The 22,209-nt window shown below is 42.6% G+C and overlaps 1 protein-coding gene across 2 annotated transcripts in view; it reads right to left on the bottom strand.

The window, feature by feature from the left end:
• The window catches only part of MAN1A2 (mannosidase alpha class 1A member 2), a 193,353-nt gene that overhangs the window by 241 nt on the left and 170,903 nt on the right, over positions 1–22,209 (bottom strand). The window contains exons 13-14 of one of the 2 annotated variants that reach the window (XR_009700363.1): positions 20,055–20,187; positions 3,032–3,066 (exon numbers count right to left, since the gene is read on the bottom strand). Coding sequence is in view for 1 of the 2 variants with exons in the window: in XM_061183625.1 (XP_061039608.1) it covers positions 20,091–20,187 (97 nt within the window). In the remaining variant the exon portion in view is untranslated. Of the gene's footprint in view, positions 1–3,031; positions 3,067–11,445; positions 11,527–20,054; positions 20,188–22,209 lie in introns of those variants that run through there. The other variant, XM_061183625.1, reaches the window with a different exon arrangement.

The following is a 22,209-nucleotide window of genomic DNA, read 5'->3' on the forward strand; positions in this document are numbered from 1 at the left end:
GTGACCATGTGACAGTTTAGGCTGAGAGATGCCAACAAAAACAACTCTAAGTCACTTCCCTAAAGACCAGCTAGCTGCACGCCCTCTGTCCCCTTCCTGCTGTCTGGAGAAATGGTGACACATGGGGCAGTTGCCTTGGACACATCAGGTGTGGAGGGTAGCAGGGCTGCCCCACTACTGGTCCCTGGATGGCCTCTGGGCCTACTCAGGAGAAAAGAGAGTCCTTGAGGGTCTCATGCAGGTGATGAGATATGCATCTCGGAAGGGGTCTGTGCCACTTCTGCCCTGAACTAGCTCCATGCCTCCACCCAACCACAGGGGACCTGGAAATCTAATCCTACCACGTGCCTAGAAGGTGGAGAGCCTTTGGCGAATGGTAGTAGTGAGGACCACAGCCTACTCTACAGTTCTGCCTGGGCTGGTTCTGAGAAGGGCTGCCCTTGACTCCATGAAGTCCAAAAGCCACAGTCTCTAGAGCCACGGCTCACAGATTGGCCCACAGACCAGCGTGGGAGAGGAAAGGCCTCCTGTGTTCCCTGGACCATGTACCCTGGCGTGCCCAGAAGCTCCAGATGAATGCAGAGCTGTGTACCATCACCCCTCCTCCCCACGCCTTCCCAGCACCCAACCAGGGCCTGACCCAGAGCAGACGCTCAACCCAGGTGATGGGTGGATGGATGAAGGGAGGCTGAGTGGCAAGGTGACAAGTAAAGGAACAAAGGGCTGAAGGCTCCCTCCTGCGGTGGGCCTACCTGGGGCCTGTCTGCTTCCTTCCTGAGTCCAGATGCAGCTAAATTTGCTCCTAGGGTTTCTTAGTGGTGTCTGAGTATTAGATTGATCTGATTCAATTCCACAGGCACTGATGGAGCATCTTTCAAACGCCCGGCCCTTTTCTGGGCTCTTCTGGGGCAACGGGAATGGATCAAGCACAGCTCCTGCTCCTCTTGGCCTGGAAGGACTAAGAGACGCTTTCGAGGAAGGAGCCGCCCAGAGTGAAACAGCCTAAGCGGGACAAGACAGGAAGCAAGCCTGTGCTTCAGGAGCACTGAGGAAAGAGCAGTGATTTCTGCCGCCTCGAGGTGGGGGGGAGGGGGGAGGGAGCTGGGAGGATGTCCTGAAGCGGTGACAGGTGAGCAAGGAGGCCCTGAATGATGGGTGGTCCATAAGGGTTCGGAAAGGGAGGGATGCAGGTAGAGGGACCTTCCTGAGTGATGCAGGAGGGCAGGCGCATGAATGCCAGGCTCTGGGTCACATAGGCAGAGCCAAGAGGGCTGATCACCTCTCATTTCCACCCTGGTGAGAGCTGACCCTCCCCGCTGCCTTGAAGCGGAAGACCTGGGCAGACCTCGCTGTTCTCTCACTGTTTACTTTGGAGACCTAGTTATCTCTCTGGGCCTCGGGTCCTTCCTTGTGAATGAGGGCCCCGAGCTGTGGTAAGCAGCCCAAGAGCCGCCACAGGAGGAAGCTGCGTGTGGGAGGTGTGCCTTGTGTCTCTGGGGGCTCTAGTGCCAGGTTCTCTCTACCCAGAGGGACTCTGGCACCTATGGGGCCGGCTGGCTGGCTGGTTCCCTGAGGTCCCACCCCTGGGGCCTGGGGCTCCTCGTTCTCTCTAAAGGTGAAGTGGTGACGTCAGCCAGGGCCCTGTGGACATTTCCCACTGGTTCTTCCTCCTCTTCCCAGGTGCTGATGACAGAAACGTGCCCTGGCAGCTGTGGGGAGAAAGGGCCTTTGACGAAGGGGGGCTGGGAGGGGCTCGGCTTTATTTGTTGACTATAAAAATGTCAGCTCCTTTGGGCAGCTTCTTGAATCAATATTTGCTGTTCTGAGGCTGAGTTCAAATGCTCAGTAATCCACTCGGCCTGCCTTCTTCCTCCCTCACCTGGGTGAGGACTCACCCACAAATATTTGGCAGGGCCCCTTACTGGCCAGGATGGGCAGCCTGCTCCCTGCCTTCCCACCCCATCCCTCAGAGGGGCTGCCCTGAGAGCTCTGTGGCCCAAAGGTAGCTCCCTAGAAAGGAGGGCTCCAGGAGAAAGGATTTCTGAGTTTCATTTTGTTCATCTGAAAAATGGGCAGAATAATAACTCCTCCTGCCCAGGGTGTCGTAAGTTCGAATCAAGGAAGGGATGTGCAAGGGTTTCATCCGTTGTCAAGCTGGGCAGCACAGCAACCGTAATGACAACGACGATGATGATGATGATGATGGGGAAAGCCATAACGCTTTCCAGGTGTTACTGTGGGGCAAGTTATCCTGTAGCCCAGTCTTGTGGCAGTGATCTGAGAGCAAACAGATTCTGGGACACTTTTCCTTGGGAACCTCCACACCAACTGGTAGTTCTCAACCTCGCACAGCTGCCCACTTGAGGTCTCTTTCTGGTAAGGGGCCAGAGGAATGTTAGTGGAGAGACATGGGACTCTGAAGGTAGATGGATCCTGATTCCCCACTTAGTGCTGTGTGCCTTTTGGCCAGTTACTTAACCTCTCTGAATCTCAGGTCCTCATCTGCAAGGTGGAACAAAGCTTACCCTGCAGAGTTAAGTGGGGCTCAGAGACAATGCACATAAAATACCCAGCAGGGCACCTGGCACTTAGTGGGTGCATCATAAGTGCTCATTCTCCTGTTCCACAGTTGGTGTCTCCCAGTCTAACACAATTCTCCCCCTCGCACATGGAATTTGTACTGGAAAACACTGTCCTGGACATCAGCCTGAACAACACCATCCTGAGAAACTGTGAGGCTTCTTAGCTGGCACATAAGCTCTCATTATACAGACTGCTTCCAAGTTCCTCTGTCCCCTGCCTTTGTTTAGCTTCTGAATTGGCTTGGCTGCCAGAGTTGGCAAGCAGCTTGATACCTGCAAGGCACAAGGGCAGGTGGAAGCCTGGTGTTTGATGCCAAGGGTGGCCTTGGGGTGAGGGCCACACAGTACCAGTCTGGGGCTCATAAACATCACTGCAGATGGACGCAGGGCCCCCCAGACTCTCCCTACCTACCGCCGTTTGCCATGAAGTTCTGACGAAATGGCCATACCTTTGAGGAGGCATCATGGGGAAAAGTCTCATGTGCTAGAGGGAATAAAAAATTGTACCATTACTCCAGAAAACTGGAAGTTTCTTTAAAAGTTAAACACATATTTACCCTAATTTGATTTTATAGGGAACAACAACAAAACCACACTCCTGCATTTGAGATGTATTTTTAAATGTATCTTTTAAAATTCAAGTTATAAAGGTAAATGGTTGAAGAGTCAAATAATTCAGTATGATAAAAACGAATTGTCTTCAATTCCCCATTTCCCTTTACCAAGAGGGTTATCATTTTTCAATTCTGTTAGTTGTTTCTTTTAGTTTTGTTTTTTTTCAGTTTTTCAGATTTTTCAGTCTAATTGTTTCCATCGGAAGATGAGAACTTAGGTCTCTTTAACCACCACTACTACACATACTGGTATCTCTTCCCCCACCATCCTTCCAGTACAGCTATATCTCAAATTTTGTTGGATATTTAGTATTCATAATGTTATGACTGAGCCACGTGCTATACTAGTATTATTTTTCCTTCCTTGTACTACTTTTAGTTTTTGTTGAAGTTTCTTGTTGAGTCATTTGTTCAGTTTTAATCTTAGGCTAGGTCCTTCAAAAAGCGGAGTCTGCAGTAGGGATTAAAGTGCATAAACCTCCTTTGGGAGATGCAAATCCAGGTGGGTGAGGATGAGGGGAAAGGAAGGGAGGCAAGGAAAGATGGGAAGCAATGCAAAGTGGTATGTTATCAGGCTTGGCAACACAAGAGCCACTAAGAGACAGAGCAGGTTTCTCAGCAGGTATGTTCACTTGCACCTGCCATTTCTCCAGATGAGCCATGCCCAGTGTCCTCTATGGAAAAGAAGAAGAGAGAATGTATCTGTCTGGCTCCTTCTTCCCTCTGGTTTCTCATTTGGTAAAATTCACCCCCTGTGAATTTATTCCCTTGTACTTCCAGATTGCATTATCCAGTTCCTTAGTGGGCTGCCCACTTGGGATACCAGATCCCACACCCTGTGGTGTAGTGTTTCATCCAACACTGGAAGTGATGGAAGGAGATGAACTCTGGGAACTGGCTAGTTGGCCCAGTGACGGGAATAGCCAGAAGAGGCTCACAGAGTTTGTGTCTGATACAGTTTTCCATATACTTATTACAAAATGCAAGCCCAGCTCTCATCTGTCCATCTAAAATTCCCTTGAACAGTCAAACCCATCAGGTTTTCTGTCAATTTCCACTTCCTGGAGCTCTGCCTCTGGATCCTCCTGACCTGTTCTGTTTGGGACTGGCTGCTAGCTATACCTGTTGCACAACTATTGTCCTAAAATCTCCTTTCACCATAATTTGGAGACTTTCTTCCTCCCTTTCTCAAGTTGGAACTCCTGTTTCCTGAATCTCAGGTTTTCTTCTTTCTTGGTTTACACCTTTGTTTTGGTAGAAGACTGCCTAAGAAATGGGGCATAATATGCATAGGGTGCATACTAGTTCAATTTTGGCCTTGCTATGAAGCCTCAGACTTAAAAAGGCCAAAGACAGGAATAGAGACACAGACGTAGAGAATGGACTTGAGGACACGGGGAGGGGGAAGGGTAAGCTGGGACAAAGTGAGAGAGCGGTAGTGTATATAAGGACATATATACACTACCAAATGTAAAATAGATAGCTAGTGGGAAGCAGCCGCACAGCACAGGGAGATCAGCTCGGTGCTTTGTGACCACCTAGAGGGGTGGGATAGGGAGGGTGGGAGGGAGATGCAAGAGGGAAGAGATATGGGGATATATGTATATGTATAGCTGATTCACTTTGTTATAAAGCAGAAACTAACACACCACTGTAAAGCAATTATACCCCAATAAAGATTTAAAAAAAAAAAAAAGGCCAAAGAGCGAAATGCATGCTTCAGCATAATTTCTTGCATTCATGAGTTTGTAATAACCAATAATCATGCGACCTTGAGAGTAACTACCATATATAATTAGTGCAAAAATGTCAGCAATATGATAAGTCATGCCATCCAAATTACTGTTAATATTAGAATATTCACCTTCAAATATAAATAATCATTTTTGATGTATTTTGGAGAGAGAACCTCCTTGTGTGTTAACTCTATACATTAGTTGAATATAAATATTATTGCAAAATTGAAATACTACCATAATTAATGAATAATTTTGCGTACAATAACAATTATTTTAAAAATTCAAATAGGGAATTCCCTGGCGGTTCAGTGGTTAGGACTCCGCACTTTCACTGCCGAGGGCCCAGGTTCAATGGTGGGGGAACTAAGATCCTGCCAGCTGTGTGCAGCATGGCCAAAAAAAAAATTCAAATAGTTAAAGATATAGGAAACAGATTGTCAATTGATATGAAGTGTAAGAAAGAGTGGGTTAGAAAAATAACTATAGGGAGAAATTTCTGAACCAAAAATGTTAATAAAAAGCTAAATACTATATAAAAGAATAATAGAGTTTAGATTATAGCACGACTCGAATCATTATAGAATGGTCTGATATACTAGCATTCACAAAACTAACAAATTTCAAGAACTATTTTTAGCTTTGTGTCACTTAATTCCATTTAGGCCAAAGATATTTCAGTAAAATTTGTCACGGCTTGTGAGGATGTACTTTGTCCCCTCAACATTCCATAAGAAAGAAAAAAACTCCAAAACCATGTACAACATCATCCATGATAAACCATCATCTGTCTAAATACAGTATATAAATAATGTATAAAAAAGAAAATTGTTAGGACAAAAACGAGGTACACAAAACATATTTTCTTCTCACTGATCAGATTTCAAAGTAATAGACATCACAAGAGTGTTTTAAGATAGTTTTTCATAGTTTTGAGTCCTAGGAGGTTAAAAACGTAAACAATATACTCGATAAAAGAACTGAATAGAATGCCATTAATTTTCAGTAATTAAAGATGATGTATTTTTGAGATTTGTTCAAGCTATGAATTCCAGGTCAAAAAAAAAAAAAACAACTATGATATTAGAAAACTTACTCCTAATATCTGCTATGCAGAAAAGGCAATATCAGTAATATTTCTGATATATGCTTACTTTTGATTAGTATTTCCATGGTGTACCTTAATCCATTTTATTGTTTTTAACATTTCTTATCCTTATATTTCAACTGAATCCCTTGACAGCATCATATAACTTAGTTTTTAGTTTTTTACTCCTTGCTGACAATATTTGCTTTTAATTGCATTTAGTTCATTTATATTTAATGTAATTGTTGAGGCATTTGGATTTAAATGTCATCTCATCATTTGTGTTTTGTCTCATCTGATCTATGTGGCTTTTTCTCTCCTGTCTTCTATTAAGTTAATCAAGATTTTTTATTAATTATTTCTTTCTTCCACTCCATTAGCTTTTATTTTTCTTTTCATGATTACCCTTTGAATTTACAACAGGTGTCTTTGACTTATTAAAGTCTACCATAAATTAGTACTTTACTAATTCCCACATATGGTATAATATTGTGATATAATAAGAGAGATAAATTTTGGTCTTCATCCCCAGCTCCTGGTCAGTGCTCCTAAAACTCTTTATAATTTCCTAAGTGATAAAGGTGCTAGGAACATCTTTCGTCCTAATATTTGGTCTTTGATTTTGGTTCCTGACAGAGATTTCCTAAACCCCTTGGAATTTCCTGGGTGATAGGAGCATCTTTTGTTCTAATGAGGTGACTCTTGGTGGGCTCCTGGATAGCTTCAGGGTGGAGGCTGGGTCACCAGAAAGACCAACCAATGATTAGAAACTTGGAAATTTCAGTCGCAACCCCCTCCTCCAGGGAGAAAAGAGGGGCTGGAGATTGAGTTTATAATCAATTATGCCTACATGATGAAGCATCCATAGAAATCTACATGGTTCAGAGAGCTTCCAGGTTGGTGAAGACATTTATGTGCTGGGAGGGTGACATACCCCAACTCCACAGAGACAGAAGCTCCTGCTCTCAGGGCCCTTCTGGACCTCTTCATGTATCTCTTCATCAGGCTATTCATCTGTATCCTTTATCATATCCTTTATTATGTAATAAACAGGTAAACATAAGTGTTCTCCTGAGTTCTGTGAGCCCTTATAGCAAATTATTGAACCTGAGGACAGGGTCTTGGGAACTCTTCATTTGTGGCCAAGTCAGACAGACATGTGGGTAACCTGGCGACCCACAGTTGTGATTGGCATATGCAGTGGGGACAGTCTTGTGGGGCTGAGCCCTTAACCTGTGGGGTCTGATGGTAACTCCATGTAGATAGAATCAGAACAGAATCAAGTTGTGGGACACCCAGCTGGCGTTGGAGAATTGGTTGGTGTGAAAAAAAATCCACACATTTGGTGACCAGCAGTATTGGTGTGAGTAGTAGTAGTAAAAGGAAACTGGTGTTTTTTTTCCTTTTCATAAGATAAGGACTTAAACATTTTAATTCCCTTTACCTCCTCTTGCTTTTTGTATTTTAAATATACATGTATTTTCAACCCAACAAGAAATTATTGCTGTTTAATACAGTCAATATTCATTCAGATTTACCCATTTATGTACCCTGACCATTACTCTCCATTCCTCCTGCATTCCCAGGCTTCCATATGGGATAATTTTTCTTTTTCCTAAAGAAACATTTGTTTCAGTACAGCAGCAAATTCTCCCAGGCTTTGTCCCCCAGAAAATGTCTTTATCTCATATTCAGTTTTGAAGGATATTCTAGGTTTCCAGTTATTTTCTCTTCAACACTTTACCAGTATCATGCCAGTATCTCCTATCTTCCATGGCTTTTGTTGAAACGTCAGCTATTGGTATTTTTGTTGCTCCTTTGAAGATGTATTTTTTTTTCCTCTGACTGCTTTTGTCTTTGATTCTTGGCATTTTCATTCTGATGTATCTATTCTTTGTATCTATGCTACTTGGATTTCATAGAACTTTTAAATCTGTTGTCTGAATTTTAGAAAATTCTTGGCTAGCGGCTCTTAAAATATTGCTTCTGTCCCATTCTCTTTCTTCTCTCCTTCTGAGACTCTAGTTGCATTTATATTAGAACTTTCACTATTTCACATATACCTCATGCTCTTCTTTATGTTTTCCATCTTTTTTTCCCTCACTCTTTGCACTTCAGTATGGATATTTTCTATTAACCTGTCTTCCTAGTCATGACTTCTCTCTTCTGCTGTATTTAATCTGCAGTTAATCTGTGTAATGCTTAGTTACAATTATTTTATTTTTTACTCCTGTAACTTCCATTTGACTCTTTATTTTTTTACTGAAATATAGTTACTTTACACTGCTGTGTCAGTTTCTGCTGTACAGCAAAGTGAATCAGCTATACATATATATATATCCCCACTTTTTTGGATTTCCTTCCCATTTAGGTCACCACAGAGCACCATCCAGTTGACTGTTTTTATAGGTTCCAGTTCTCTGGTAAAATTCTACATATTGTCATCTGTTCTTAAAAATATTAATCAATTATTTTAAAAATCATGTCTGATAAACTCCAATACCTGGATCATCTGTGAGACTGTTTATATTGTAAGTTTTTTTTTCTCTTTGATTTCAGTTACATGGTTCTATTTTCTATTTTGAATGGTGACTGTTATGTGTAAAAAACTGTAGAGCAGATTTGAGGCTCTGGATGATGTTATATTCCTCTGGAGGGGAGTTACTTTTGCTTTCTGATAGAGTTTGAGGAAGGACAGGTTATATTAATCCAGTGTGGGGTTGTACTGCTTCAAGGTTGGGTTTCAGTCTTCTGTGAGCACCATCTATTTCTGGTTTACCCTGGCTCCCAGAGTCAGGCTCTTGGGGGTCCTAATGGGAAATCTGGGGTGTTTATTAGGGCCTGTTCTTGGTGATCCCAGGACTCACATCGTTTTTGCCTCAGCTTTTTTAGACTACAGAAAGCTCTGTTCAGCTCACTAGCTTCTCAGTTCTGTGCTGCTCCTAAATTGGCAAATGCGCAAATGTCTCCAAAGAAAAGCACTGCAGAATACAGGGTTCATCTCGATGCATCTTTCTTCTCTCAGGGATCTGCCCACTCAAGTCCCAGGTACCTTGCATCTAGCTCCCTGATGCCTTCAAGGAGATGCATTTTTGTATTTTGTCTAGCTTTTATACTTTTTCTTGGTGGGAGAGTTGATCTGCAACAAACCACCCCACCATTACTGGAAGTATAAATTTTCATAATGTTATTCAGTGTGCTACTTCTGTAACCTGTACTTCAGTCATTTAGATAAGCAGAACCAAGCAGAAGAGTTTGTTTTTTAGAGATTGTCACCACAATGGATTAATGATGAATGCTTGCCAAGGAGTACAACCAGGGAGTGGGGGTAGGAAAAGGCAGTCTCACCAAGAGAATGGTGAAACTGATAGAAGACATTTTCACAGACTAGAAAACCAATCTTTAGACTGACAATAGAAAAATCAAAGTGAAGAAATTACAAGCAAAAAACGTCGTGTACATCCTTAAGTTGTATATTAAGAGTTATAACAGTATATTTGAACAGAATTCCAGGCTGAAGCAAAAAGATAGTGGGCCATTTTCATCATTCTTCTTCTGTAAAAGAGAAACTACGTGACTTTGAAATTGACCTGCCATTTACTGATATGAGATGGTCAAACAAGTCGGAACTGCAGCTATTACATATTAAAAATGACTTGACTTTTTTAAATGACTTAATATTGTGTGTCAGGTAATAATACTAAGTTGGTGGGATTTGCTGACACCCAAAGGTTAGTTGCAAAGAAATAATTCATTTGCTGGAATCTGCCGGAAAATAACCAAAATAATGGACCTTGAGAGGGCAGCCTTTTCCTAAATTATATCTGTTGAAATCCTCTTTTCATCCTTCTCTAGGAAAGATGCTGAAATTAGTGTGCATGCAGTAAAATCTTAGATCCAGATGAAAAAATTTTTTAACAACTTCAAAACTCCATTATCTTTGTTTACCTTTATTTTATTATTTTTTAAAATTTTTTGGCCACGTCACGCAGCTTGTGGGATCTTAGTTCCCTGACCAGGATCAAACCCTGGGCTCTGTCAGTGAGAGTATCAAGTCCTAACCACTGGACTGCCAGGGAATTCCCCAGATGAAAATTTATAGAAGATTCTGAAACCCAGTTCTGTTACTTCATTTCCATACTTGATTATCCCAGGTTTAAAGAAATACAAATTTAAGTGAGAACAAAAATCTGAAGTTTCCTTATGAAAATATCCCAACAGTACAAAACTTCAGTTTGCAGGACTGCTTCAATCAAATGACATCTTCATCAGCAACCAGATTTTCAAGTAGGACTTGAAATAAGCAGTACCTTAGTTACAACAGAGAAAAGAAAAGATTAATATGTTGGGAGCATCATTACCATCAGGGGTACCTTGTGCTGGCGAGGAGACAATAAAAATAGCTGCTCTTCTAAGAAGCCTCAGTTGAAAGTGAGCATCTGTTTGTATGACATATATAATGATCATAGGAGTAATCTAACAACTTGATGTGCTGACAAAATATCATTACTGCATTATAATGCAAAACTTTAAAACTTGACCTCTAAAACATTTAATAATAAAATTATATTACTAAGTAAACTCTAAAAATAAAATTTCTGGTTTGGTCATGTGTCTCAGAAGTTCATTCAATAATGGGGATTTTTGGCTTCAGCCAATTACCAATTTTAGCTTGCTATTCTTCAGCATCTCTTATTAGGTGGTGAATTTTTAAGACCTTGCTTGTCTGAAAATGTCTTTATTTTAGCCTCTTGCTTGATAGTTTGACCAAATATAAAATTCTGGGTTGGAAATAATTTTCCCACAGAATATTGAAAGTAATGTTCTATATGTTCTTGCTTCCGGGGTTACTATTGAGAAATCTAAACCTATTCTGTTTCTGATCCTTTTTATCTGACTTTTATCCAACTGACCTTCTTTAGAAGCTCTTCAGATTTTTTCTTTGTTCACAGTGTTCGGAAATGTCACAGTTTCACATATGTAGTCTATTTTCACCTTTTGTGATGGGCACTCAGAATCCTTTCAATGCATAAGTTCATGTTTTTTAGTTTGAAGAAATTATCGTTATTTCTTTGATGATTTTCTCCTCTATTTCCTCTCTCAGGAACTGCTATTAGTTGGATGTTGTGCCCCCCACCCCGCAGGAATTGCCTTCTGCCTCTTGAACTGAGAAATCTGTTAAAACCTAAATGCCAGGTTTTATATTTATCTAAAAATTTTCCTTCTTTGTTGGAAAAACACACAAACCAAAGAAGAAAGACTAGTGGGTGGGGCTGGGTGGAAATATCGGCTGGAGTTGGCCAGTTTCCCTTCCACTGCTCCCTCTTACCACCAAAACAAGCTCTCACACCTGACAGCAGAAAGAGTTGGCTCCACACCAGACAAGCTGGTTTCCATTCTCAGCTTTGCCACTTACCATTGAGTGATCCTGGGCAAGCCACATCCATTTCTAGGTTGGTGTCTCCTCATCAGTAAGAGGAAATGTGAGAAATAATAACGCGTCCAGCCTAATAAAATAATAAGATCTCCTCACATGGTGAAGTGTGAAGGACTTGTGAGAGCAGGGTTTTTGATATCATCCAAGCTTTGTTCAGAGGGAGGAAATCTTAACTCCGATAACATTAGAGCTGGTAGTTTTAAGATACTGTGTGTGCGTGTGTGTTTCTCTCTCCCCCAGTGTTTTTCTAGTTTCTGAGAGAGCAGAGTCTCAAATGACAATTCCAGAGACAGGGTTTCAGTGTGACAATCTGACAACCTCCTCCCTCAACAGCAGGATTAGAAGGCCCAGGCTGCTTAGAGCACCAACGATGTCACTTGTAAGTGAAAAAGGGTCAGCTTCTCACAGTTCAGGAGGCCTTGACGCTGAGCTCAGAATTCAGCTCTGGTTTCGGCACAAGGGCTTACGTGTCCCTGTTTGAGATCAGAGGCCCGAGGCTGTCATTCTGACTTTAAGGGCAGGGCCATTTGGGGCTTTATCTTAGGATAACTGACATGTCTTTTTCATCTCCCCCGTCCACCCTGCCTACCCCTGCTGTCGCTGCCAGAGCCTCAGCTCGGGCCCTCATCATTCCCAGCCCAGATGATGGTGAAGCTTCCTAATGTTTATTCCTGTTTCCTGTCTCGTCCCTTAGCCCACACTCCATGGTCCAGGCAGTCTCATCTTTCTAAAGCACAAGTCTGATGAGTCACCCTCTTATGTTAAACCCCTCAATGGGGGCACTTAACTTTTCCATGTCCTCATCATTTAGTCTTGCCTGGCATTAATAGCCTATCACGGTTTTATTTTAACCTGACAATTTCTGTTTTTCTCCATTTTTGCCCTTTTAAAAAATTCAAGTTATTTCCTTTGTTTCTTTTTTTCTCTCTCTTTACACATTTGGAATGTTTGCGTGCTATTTCTGGTCTTTCAGTGGTTACCTTCAAAGTTTACCATACATATTTAACCTAAAGTCTTAAGGTTGAACTACATCTTCCTTCCTCTTCTAGAATTCAGCTCTCTTCCTCCCTCTCTGAACTCACATAGTGCTGTTTAGAATATTTTTTAACTCAGCAAAGACATTTTTGAGTTTATTGATATAGTTACCATTTATTTGCTTCCCATTTTGCCTTGTACATCATACCATCCTGTTGACATCACTTTCTTCCTTGAATTTTATTCTTTAGTATAGCTCTCCTGGTGGTAAACGCTCTCAATTTTGTTTCCTATATATAATTTGCCCTTATTCTTGAACAATACTTTTCGAGAAGTACACAAATCCAAGTTGACAGCTATTTTCACTCAACCCTTCATGGTCCAACTTCTGGCTTCTATTGTTCTGTTGAGAAGCTAGCGTCATTCTAACTGTCCTTTTCAAGTGATCTGTCTTCTCTTTCTGGCTGCTTTCAAGGTCTTCTCCCCATCTTGGATGTTTTGTCATTTCACTACAGTATGTCTAGACATGGATTTCTTTTTATTTATCCTGCTCCCTGAAGTTCAGATCCAAGTATCCCAACTGCCTGCTCTGTATCTCCACTCAGCTATCTAACAGCATTTTACACTTGCCACGTCCAAACTTAAGCCCCGGAAGTCCCCCGCTCCAGCATTACGCCTCTTGCTATTTCCCTATATCAGAAAGGTCAACTCTACTTTTGTTTCTCAAATTGAAAAGATTTCACAAGTCCTCCTGGCTTCCCCTCTTGACCTTTTACAGTTTATTCTCAACCCCACAGTCATAAGCATCTCTTAAAAACACAAATCAGATCATCTGAGTCCCTATCCAAATCCTCCAGTGGCTTCCCATCACCCTTAGAACATGATCCAAACTCCTGGTGTTGGCCCTTCCAGACCTGGTCCCTGCTTGCCTCTCCATCCTCATTCCCTTGCTATTCTGCTCATTCATGATGCTCCTGCCACGTGGCACTCAAACATGTTTCTACCTCTGCCGTTCCCTCTGCCTGGAGCACTCCTCCCCCGGAGCTCCCAGGCTTGTCTGCCACTTCATTCAGGTCTTTGCTCCAAAGTCTCCACCTCAGAAAAGCCTTCTCTAACACTGTATTTGAGATGGAATACACATGCCTTCCCCATTTGTACTATTTGTCTCCTCCACCCTGTTTTAATTTACAACACTCATCATCACTGACATTATGATATATTTATTTATTCACTTGTTGGTATCTGTTACCCATCCCTTCCCTACTGGAATGTACGCAAATTGTTAGGCCTTTATCTGTGTTATTCATTGCTGCATCCCTGGTCTAGAATGGTGCCTGGGACATAAATATTTGGTGAATCTCTGGATGAATGATTAAATGAATGGGCTTGGCTGGGAGACAAAAAGAGGATAGGACAGATAGAAGAGGGTGCAGAATTGAGGAGGGCTGTTTTAACTGTCTAAGGCCAACTTCTTCAGAATTTCCAGCCACGTGGTTTTACTCTCTCTGCCCACAGCATGTCATGCCTTTTTATGGCATGTAATTCACCTTGTAGTTTGGATATATTTAGACTGTGACCTTCTTGAGAACAGGGACTGTATCTTATTCACCTCCACACCCCTGGTGCCTAGCCTAGTACCTGCCATATAACAGATGCTCACTCAATGCTTGCTCAGTTGAATTAAACCCATATTGGCTCAGCTAACTCTAATTAAAAATGTCTTTAGCCTAATTGTTAGCTGAGTCACTTTTGCCTAAAAACCCAGATTTAAATTCTACTGACAAAAAGCCTAGATGGAATGAAGCCCTTTCCAGGGCAATTTTCCTGATTCAAAGCAACCTGAGAACAAAGTTGAAATGACAATATAGTGATAGGTCTGTAAGGGTAGGGACTAAATATAACTAATCTTTGTAAACACTCCAGTAACTTGGCACTAATGATTACTGAATGTGCTTTGTAAATAAACAAAAGTTGCATGAATGAATTTTTAAAAGAGCCTCCTCCCTCTCCCACTTTCTTTCTTTTTTTTGGTTTCCTAATTTGCAAATTATCTTCAAGGACAGTATCTAGGACCCATTAAAGCTAGATTTAAAAGAAAATTCTAGCTTATTTTAGGAGGAGGCTGGTGGTTCTCAAGCCCAAGAGGGAGAAAGCTATGGGAAGCACAGTCGGCGGCTAACGTGTGCTGGGTGTTTTTGCCCTTTGCATCCTCTGCTCTCCTGATATTGCTGGGAAACCAGGAAGCATGTCAACCGAGGTCCCTTCTGGCATCACCTGGGTCCTGGAGAGGCCAAGGAGGACCCCGCCTCTCTGTTCTTCCTTTTTAAGAAACTTTGCTGGCCTAGGAGCATAGGGGCAGGGCTCTGGGTGAAGTCGGGGGTTCTCCTCTGCAAGTGGTCTCCCTTGGTTCCTCCACCAAGGGAGGCTGAGTGGGCACAGCTGATCTAGGCGCTCAGCCTGAGCTGGGCTGACAGGGAGTGTGGGTGGAGGAAGAAGGAAAGGACTAGAGTGAGCGACGACTAACATCTGCCCTATAAATCATAGATGTTTGCCAAGTGGAAAAATACCCAACCCTCAGAATGTTTCATTTTGTGCTTCTTGTTTCATGAAAGGGGTCAAATGTAACGTGCCATCTCCACTGGAGCCAGGTGTGAGTTGCTTCCCTCTGTCCTCCACAAACAGGGCTGTGTTTCCCAGTATTTGGTCTGAAGTGTGCTGGGCCCTGAATGCCCAACGGCAATGGCACACACTGCGTCACACACGGGTGCCTTCCTCAAGAGAGTATCTCTGACAAGCCTGGGAAGCTTCCAGCAGTGTCTCGTCCTCTCCTCATTCCTGAGGTCTTCAGGGACTGCACCCTGGGCAGCACAGCTCCTGTAAGCCACAGCCCGAGCAGGGAGGGACCTCAGGGCCACACGGGAACCCCAAGGAGCCCTTGAGGGTGGAGGCTGGCCAGGCTTCTGAGATCTGTTAGGTGCAGATCCCCGTGGGCAGCCCAGCGCTCCAGCTAGACTCACCCAGGCCTGGCAACACGCTTGGACCAGGATGGGGAAGAAGAGGCCCACCCAGCTCTGAAGGGAACTGCAGGATCCCTCTACTTTTTCCAGTGGGCTCTCAGGGAAGGCTGGCTTCATGCTTAAGCTAAAGTGGCCAGCGCTGGGCCCGCAGGTGGACTCCGTCAGCCCGTGTCAGAGGTGGTATGGCTAGCGGTTAGGAGTATACGCTCTCATTTCAAACGACCATGGGGAAGCTACTTAGGCTCTCTGAGGCTCTGTTTCCTCATCTGAAGGTGGGAGTGATCATAGTACCTACCTCATGCTGTTAGGAGGATTATATGAGACGATGTCTGCAATGCGATTAGCAGGGTGCCTGACATTTTAGAGGGGCTTGGGATACAAGGGCATTATTGTTAATCTGAATGAGGAGAGCCTGAATTATAGAGGGATTTATAGTCATCACAGGATGTATGGCAACGACCCTCTACCTATAAAAGCGGTGGTAGACTGGGAGTTGCTGAGCAAGGCTGGAGCCAAGTGGTGGGTCTGTGAGTGAAGCCCTGACTCCTTGTTGGCCTGGGCTCCCATCCAGCGGGACAGCTGTTCAGGAAGCAAGGCTGGTCTGAGCCTCAGCTGGCCTGGCCTAGTGGTGCCATGTGGGACAAGCTATTTAATCCTCCCAACCACCCTGTGAGAGGTATGTATTATCCCATTTTTCAGATGAGAAGATTGAGACTTAGACATGTTGGATTTTGGCTCGTGGTCACCAAGTGAATATGCCCCAGACCTGGGATTTGAATCCCTAGTGTTTGACTTTATAGAATATCTGTCTTTTCTGTTGTTGTTTCTTGCCAGCACTTAGAACTTCCAAATTTTAGGGAATCCCTTACTACATGATTCTCGATGGGCAGAAAGCTCCTTGCCCCTGCCAGCCAGAGTAAGCAATTGGACCCTTCTCCACTGTTCACCAAACACAAACTTCCAACCTCACATGAGGCTGCAAAGCAAGGGGCCACTAAGAACAGGTCTGCGATAGTCCCACGATGGAGGCTGTGTCTGACAGTGGCCTCCTGCCCAGGGGTTTCTGTGTCCTGGCTTCCTGAGTCCCTGGTTCCCACCCAGTCTCCAAGCCTGTGCCTCGAGCTTTCTGCAGCTTTGCCCTAATAGGAATTGCAAAATTCACATGTTCAAGAACAAATTTCTAATTTCACCCCTCCTAAATATTAATCATTCCCATTCTGTAAGTGGTAACTCCATCCTGCCGGGTGCTCAGGTCAGAAACTCTGCAGTCAACCTTGCCCTCTCTCTCTTTCACATTCACCCCCACCCACGAACAGATCATGTCAGCTTTACCTTCAAATTATAGACCCGATCACCATCCCCGCCACTGGTCTGAGTCACCACCATTCCTCACCTAGATTATTTTGGTAGCCTCTAAACTGTCCCCCAACAATCTGTTCTCCACACAGAAGTCAGAGGACGCTTTACAGGCACAGAGCTGATCACGTCGCACCTCGCTCAGTCTTCCAGGGGCTTCTATCTCACTCAGCATAAAAGCCAAACTCTCTACAGCAGACACAAGGTCTCAGGTGACTGGGCCCCTGTCACGTCTTGGGTCCCCTCCCCTTCTACTCCCCCCAGCTCATGCAAACATGTCATGCAGCCCTGCCTGGAAGGACTGGTTGCTCTAAAATGTAATCCCGCCTTGCCTCAGCATCTTAAATATGATCATATTCTTTTTCCTAGAATGACTTTCCCTTGTGTGTTGCAACTGGACTCCTACCACGTCCAACAAACTTCTCATTCCCCAAAGTTCAGTCAAATGTTTCCTCTCTGAAAGCTCGAGTGAGGATGGTTTGGTTCCTTGGCACTCTTTCTTCACCACCAAGTAGCTCTGCCTGCTCCAAAAGGTACAAACCCAGCCCTCAAACCTAGTCTTTGCTTAGGAAACTCACTTCCCCTGCTTCACAGACGGGGAAGACTTGATCAGGGCTGGTTATCGGTAATCGTGTTGCTGTCACATCCTCCTGCCTCCCCACCAGCAGCAGTTTCTCTTTGCTAAACTCCGGGAGCATTTGGTACACACCTTTACTGGAAAACATAATTTCTGGCTTGCCAATCTATCTTCTTCTAGCCCAGCAGATCCACAAGTTAAGTGTCAAAGTTGGCTCTGTATCTTCAGTGCCTTGCACGATTCTTGACACATAGATGTTCAATAAACGTTTAAAGAAAAAATAATTCCAGAAGGACTTAAGCAGAGTTGTATAAATAACTGCAAGCAATTAGAATTTGACTTATAAAGTGTCATTAAATACACTATTTCACAACATATCGATTGCCTATGTGAGCTAAAATCATTCGTAGGGTTCAAATTAGAATTTTTCTACGTCTATCTTCTGGTATGAGATGTTTTTCATCTTCTAATAAGTCTTACCTATTAGTTCAAAGCCGAAGGGAGGTCATATTAGGAAAGAAAAGGAAAAGTCTTTTTTAGGCAATATTTGTCTTCTGTTTGGCAAACGTTTCATCACTGACTTGGTTTCGGTGGGGGCATGAGCCGAGGGGTGGGTGGAACCCTGTGCTGAGGCTGCTGTAGGTCCCAGCAATTTCTTAGTAACAGGCTTTCCTGAGCAGCCAAGAGCTGTAGCATCTGTATGTTAATCAACGTCAGGGTGTTTTGAAAAACTTAAGCAAGAGGTTTCACTGCATCTCAAGCCTCCCAGGCTTCAAACAGCTGAAGATTAAAAAAAAATTTTTTTTTGAGATTATCACCCTGTGGTGGCATACATTTCTGGCTACTTACTGCTGAACTGTTTCAAAATACTGTGCCCATGCTAATTTGTTTTGGAGTCATCCAAAGTTTTGATGAGTATTTTTGAAAGATATTTCCAGGGGACTCCCTTAACCTCTCCCTAAATAACATTCATTTTGTGTATCTCATGGGCTCCTTGATATTGGTGGGTGAACCTAGACTTTCAGAAGGGACAGCCACTCCTGGGATCTTGGTGGGTGCCCCTGTTGGCCCACCCTGGCTCATGGACAATGTGATCTCAGGGCCTGAAAAGGACTGCATGAGAGGACTGTTTTATGGGTCTCAGTGAAATGGGTGTACTTTCTCAAGTTCAAGGCTAGTCTTCCTACCTGTGCTTTGGATCTCATATCCCTTCCTTCTTCAGGTATCTCTGTCTTATCAAATAGCTCCTTTCCCTCTTACCTTCAAACTCTACTTCCTTGTGAAATTCAATTCGAATGTCTGGTTCTTGAAGAATCTTTCTTGATTATCTTCTCCCCTCCCAAACCTATCCTAAGCTTGATGAGATGCTCCTCCTACTCTGCCCCTATAATATGGAATGCATTCCTCTCTTAGAGCATTTGTCACAATATTAAGCAGGCCAATCCCTGTTTGGGGATGGAGATTTTATTTTGATTTCTGTATACTTGAAGCTTATTAGAGCTTCTGGAAACAGCAGGTAAAAGTTCAGTAAATGTGTGTGCTATATAATAACCATATTAATTATCTCATGAATCACATACAAATTTTCTAGTCCAGGTTCCTCATTTTATAGAAAATACACGGAGGTCCAGAGAAGTTGAATAACTTGACTAAGGCCCTACAATCATTCAGAGGAAGATAATAGACTACAATTTTGGACTCCTGACTAATCGAAGATCCCTGTTCTTCCCACTAGGCCCTTCTGATATTCTGTGTACCAGCTGCACTGTGTATTTCCCATATTTGCATAAAAAGGACACAATAGATGACATATCCCTTTTCTAATGTTCAGACTTTTCTTAGTGTATAGGCTTTTTTTTCTTTTTAACATCTTTATTAGAGTATAATTGCTTTACAATGGTGTATTAGTTTCTGCTTTATAACAAAGTGAATCAGTTATACATATACATATGTTCCCAGATCTCTTCCCTCTTGGATCTCCCTCCCTCCCACCCTCCCTATCCCACCCCTCAAGGTTGTCACAAAGCACCGACCTTAGTGTATAGGCTTTGATAAAGTTTTTGCTGCAAGAAAACTCCAAATCAAGAGAAATGGACCCTTAAATGGGGCAGCCTGATCTGGTGGAGAGTACTGAGGTCTGAGAAATGGGTGCTTATTCGACAGATATATAAGTTGTTAAGTGGGTTAAAAGATGACTACCATACTATGTCCTTAAACGTCTGACAAGCTAGTAGGGGACGTAAAGGCATGTTCACACATAAATGTAAGGTAGTATGTGATAAATCATAAGAAAGTTAAGAATAAGAACAATGGATGTACAAATGTGGAAGAAATCGCTCGAAGTTAGGGAAGTTAGGGAAGTCAGGGAAGGTTCTGTAAAAGTTGCATTGTGTGAGAACACAAAAAAATGAGTAGAATTTTGATAGAAGTGGATAAAGGCCTTTCAGGTGGGAAGAGCAGGGCTTTAAAGCTAAAATTTCCAGAGGAATTTACAAAGAATGTCAATAAAAATATCCATCCATCCATCCATCTTCTACTTATTCCTGGAATGGTAAATGGCAGAGTGAGGAGCAAACCTCTTTCCCCAAAAGGAATAACATAGATAAACTTTCTAGAAATTGAGCAAAGGCATACAACAAATCAAGAAGCACTTATTCAAGAAAAATTACTGACCTTTGGGTAAGAACAGTGTGTCTGCAGTATTTCAGCCTAGGGCTGCTTCCATGTCCTTCCAGCTCCATCAGCATGGCAGTTCTCCCAGGCAGGACAAACTGGAGTGGAGCGAGTGCAGAAAAATTCCATTCTCCTGGGCATTGTTAGAAATAGCAATCTCAGTGGCAAAAGAACTGGAAAGATAGCCTGAGGTTTTGGCTCTGGTTGGGACAAGCAACAGTTGGCAGACTGTCCAGGAATTTAACAGGGAGATAGGTCCATGGAATGACACAAACATGGTGCACCTTGCCACATGTCCCTGGTGGTTTGGAAGGCTGCAAGCAAGCGCAAGGCAGAATATATATTCAGGGGAGACTAGAGAGAGCCCTAGCTATCTGTATACATTCCTGGCTGAATGTGAGGCCTTGGACCCAGGCAGTTATCACTAGTGAGGGCCCAAGGTAAAGTAAAAGCTACATGAACTTGTAAGATGCACACAGTTTGAATGTGTTCCACAACCTACACACAGATCCACTGGCAAAGGGTGGAAGCCCTTACTGGCTAAAGATGTTTGAGCACAACTTCTGACAAATCACTGGCTGATCACTAAGCTATGCTGACGCAGGGCTTACTCCTAGGAAGATATATTTAAAAATATAAATAAGATTTAAAACATACAACACTGAGCGGAGATATCAGTGGTCATACACCCCAGGAAAGGTGATCTCTATAGAATTAGTCCAGGGAAATCACTAAACAAAAAAACAGAAAAATGGCAGTAGCAACAATCACCACCTCCCTGGGTGGAGGAGATCAGATCAGAATCCAGAGTTGCTACAACATTACCTAAAATGTCCAGTTTTCAATTAAAAAAAATATAAGATATGCAAAGAAACAGGAGAGTGACCTATTTTCAGGGGAAAAAAAGTAGCTAATAAATACTGTCTCTTGTCTGTGACCTCCATCCACTAGATGCCAGTAGCACCATCCCCCCAATCCCCCCAGGTCATGACAATCAAACATGTCTTCAGACATTGGGGGATGCAGGGCAAAATTATCCCTTTATTCAGAACCACTGCTCTAAAGCAACAGTCATCAACATAATGTGGTATTGGCATAAGGAAAGACACAGATCAAGGAACAAAATTAAGAATCCAGAAACAAAACCTTACATTTATGATCAATTGATATTTTGCAAATGTGCCAAAGCAATTTGATAGGGAAAGGACAGCCTTTGCAACAAATATCAATAGTACTGGGATAATTAGATACCTACATGCAAAAATGACTTTAGACATTTATCATACATGAGAAGTTAATTCAAAATGAATCATACACCTAAATGTAAGAGCTCAAACTATAAAACTTTTAGAAGAAAACATAGGTCTAAAGTCTTTGTGACCTTGGATTAGGCAAAAAAAGGAAAATCCATAAAAGAAAACATTGTTAAATTACACTTTATCAAAATCAGAGTATTTTGCACTCAAAATAGAGCATTAAAAAATATTGTAAGACGACAAACCCACAATCTTAGAGAAAAGAAATACAGAATATATAAAGAACTCTTACAACTCAATAAGACAGTCCACTTTTTTTAAATGGGCAAAATATTTGAATAGACATTTTACCAAAGACATATGCACAGCTAATAGCCTAGACTCAACATCATCAGTCATTAGGGAAATGCAGATGAAAGCCGTATTCAGATACAACTTCACACCCACTAGAATGGCTATAGAAAAGACAGTAACAAATGTTGGTGGGGATGTGGAGAAACTGGTACTCTCACCCTTGTACGTTGCTGGTGCGTATGTAAAAACAGTCACTTTGAAAGACAGTATGGAAATTTCTTTAAAAGTTACACATAACTTTGCCATATTATCCAGCATTTCCAACCCCTAGGTAGGTCCAAACACAAGAGAAATGAAAACATATGTCAACACAAAGACTTGTATGAAAGGTTCATAACAGCGTTGTTCACAATAGCCAAAAAGTGGAAACCAAAATGTCTATTAAGTGATGAATGGATAAACAAACTATGGTATATCCATAGAAATGAAATATTTTCAGCAATAAAAAGGAACATACTCTTGATACTTGCTACAGCACAGATACAGCTTGGAAACCCTATGTTAGGTTAAAGAAGCCAGATGCAAAAGACTGTATACATAGGATG

The sequence above is a fragment of the Eubalaena glacialis genome, chromosome 3 (assembly GCF_028564815.1).
Source record: "Eubalaena glacialis isolate mEubGla1 chromosome 3, mEubGla1.1.hap2.+ XY, whole genome shotgun sequence".
Classification (NCBI taxonomy): domain Eukaryota; kingdom Metazoa; phylum Chordata; class Mammalia; order Artiodactyla; family Balaenidae; genus Eubalaena; species Eubalaena glacialis.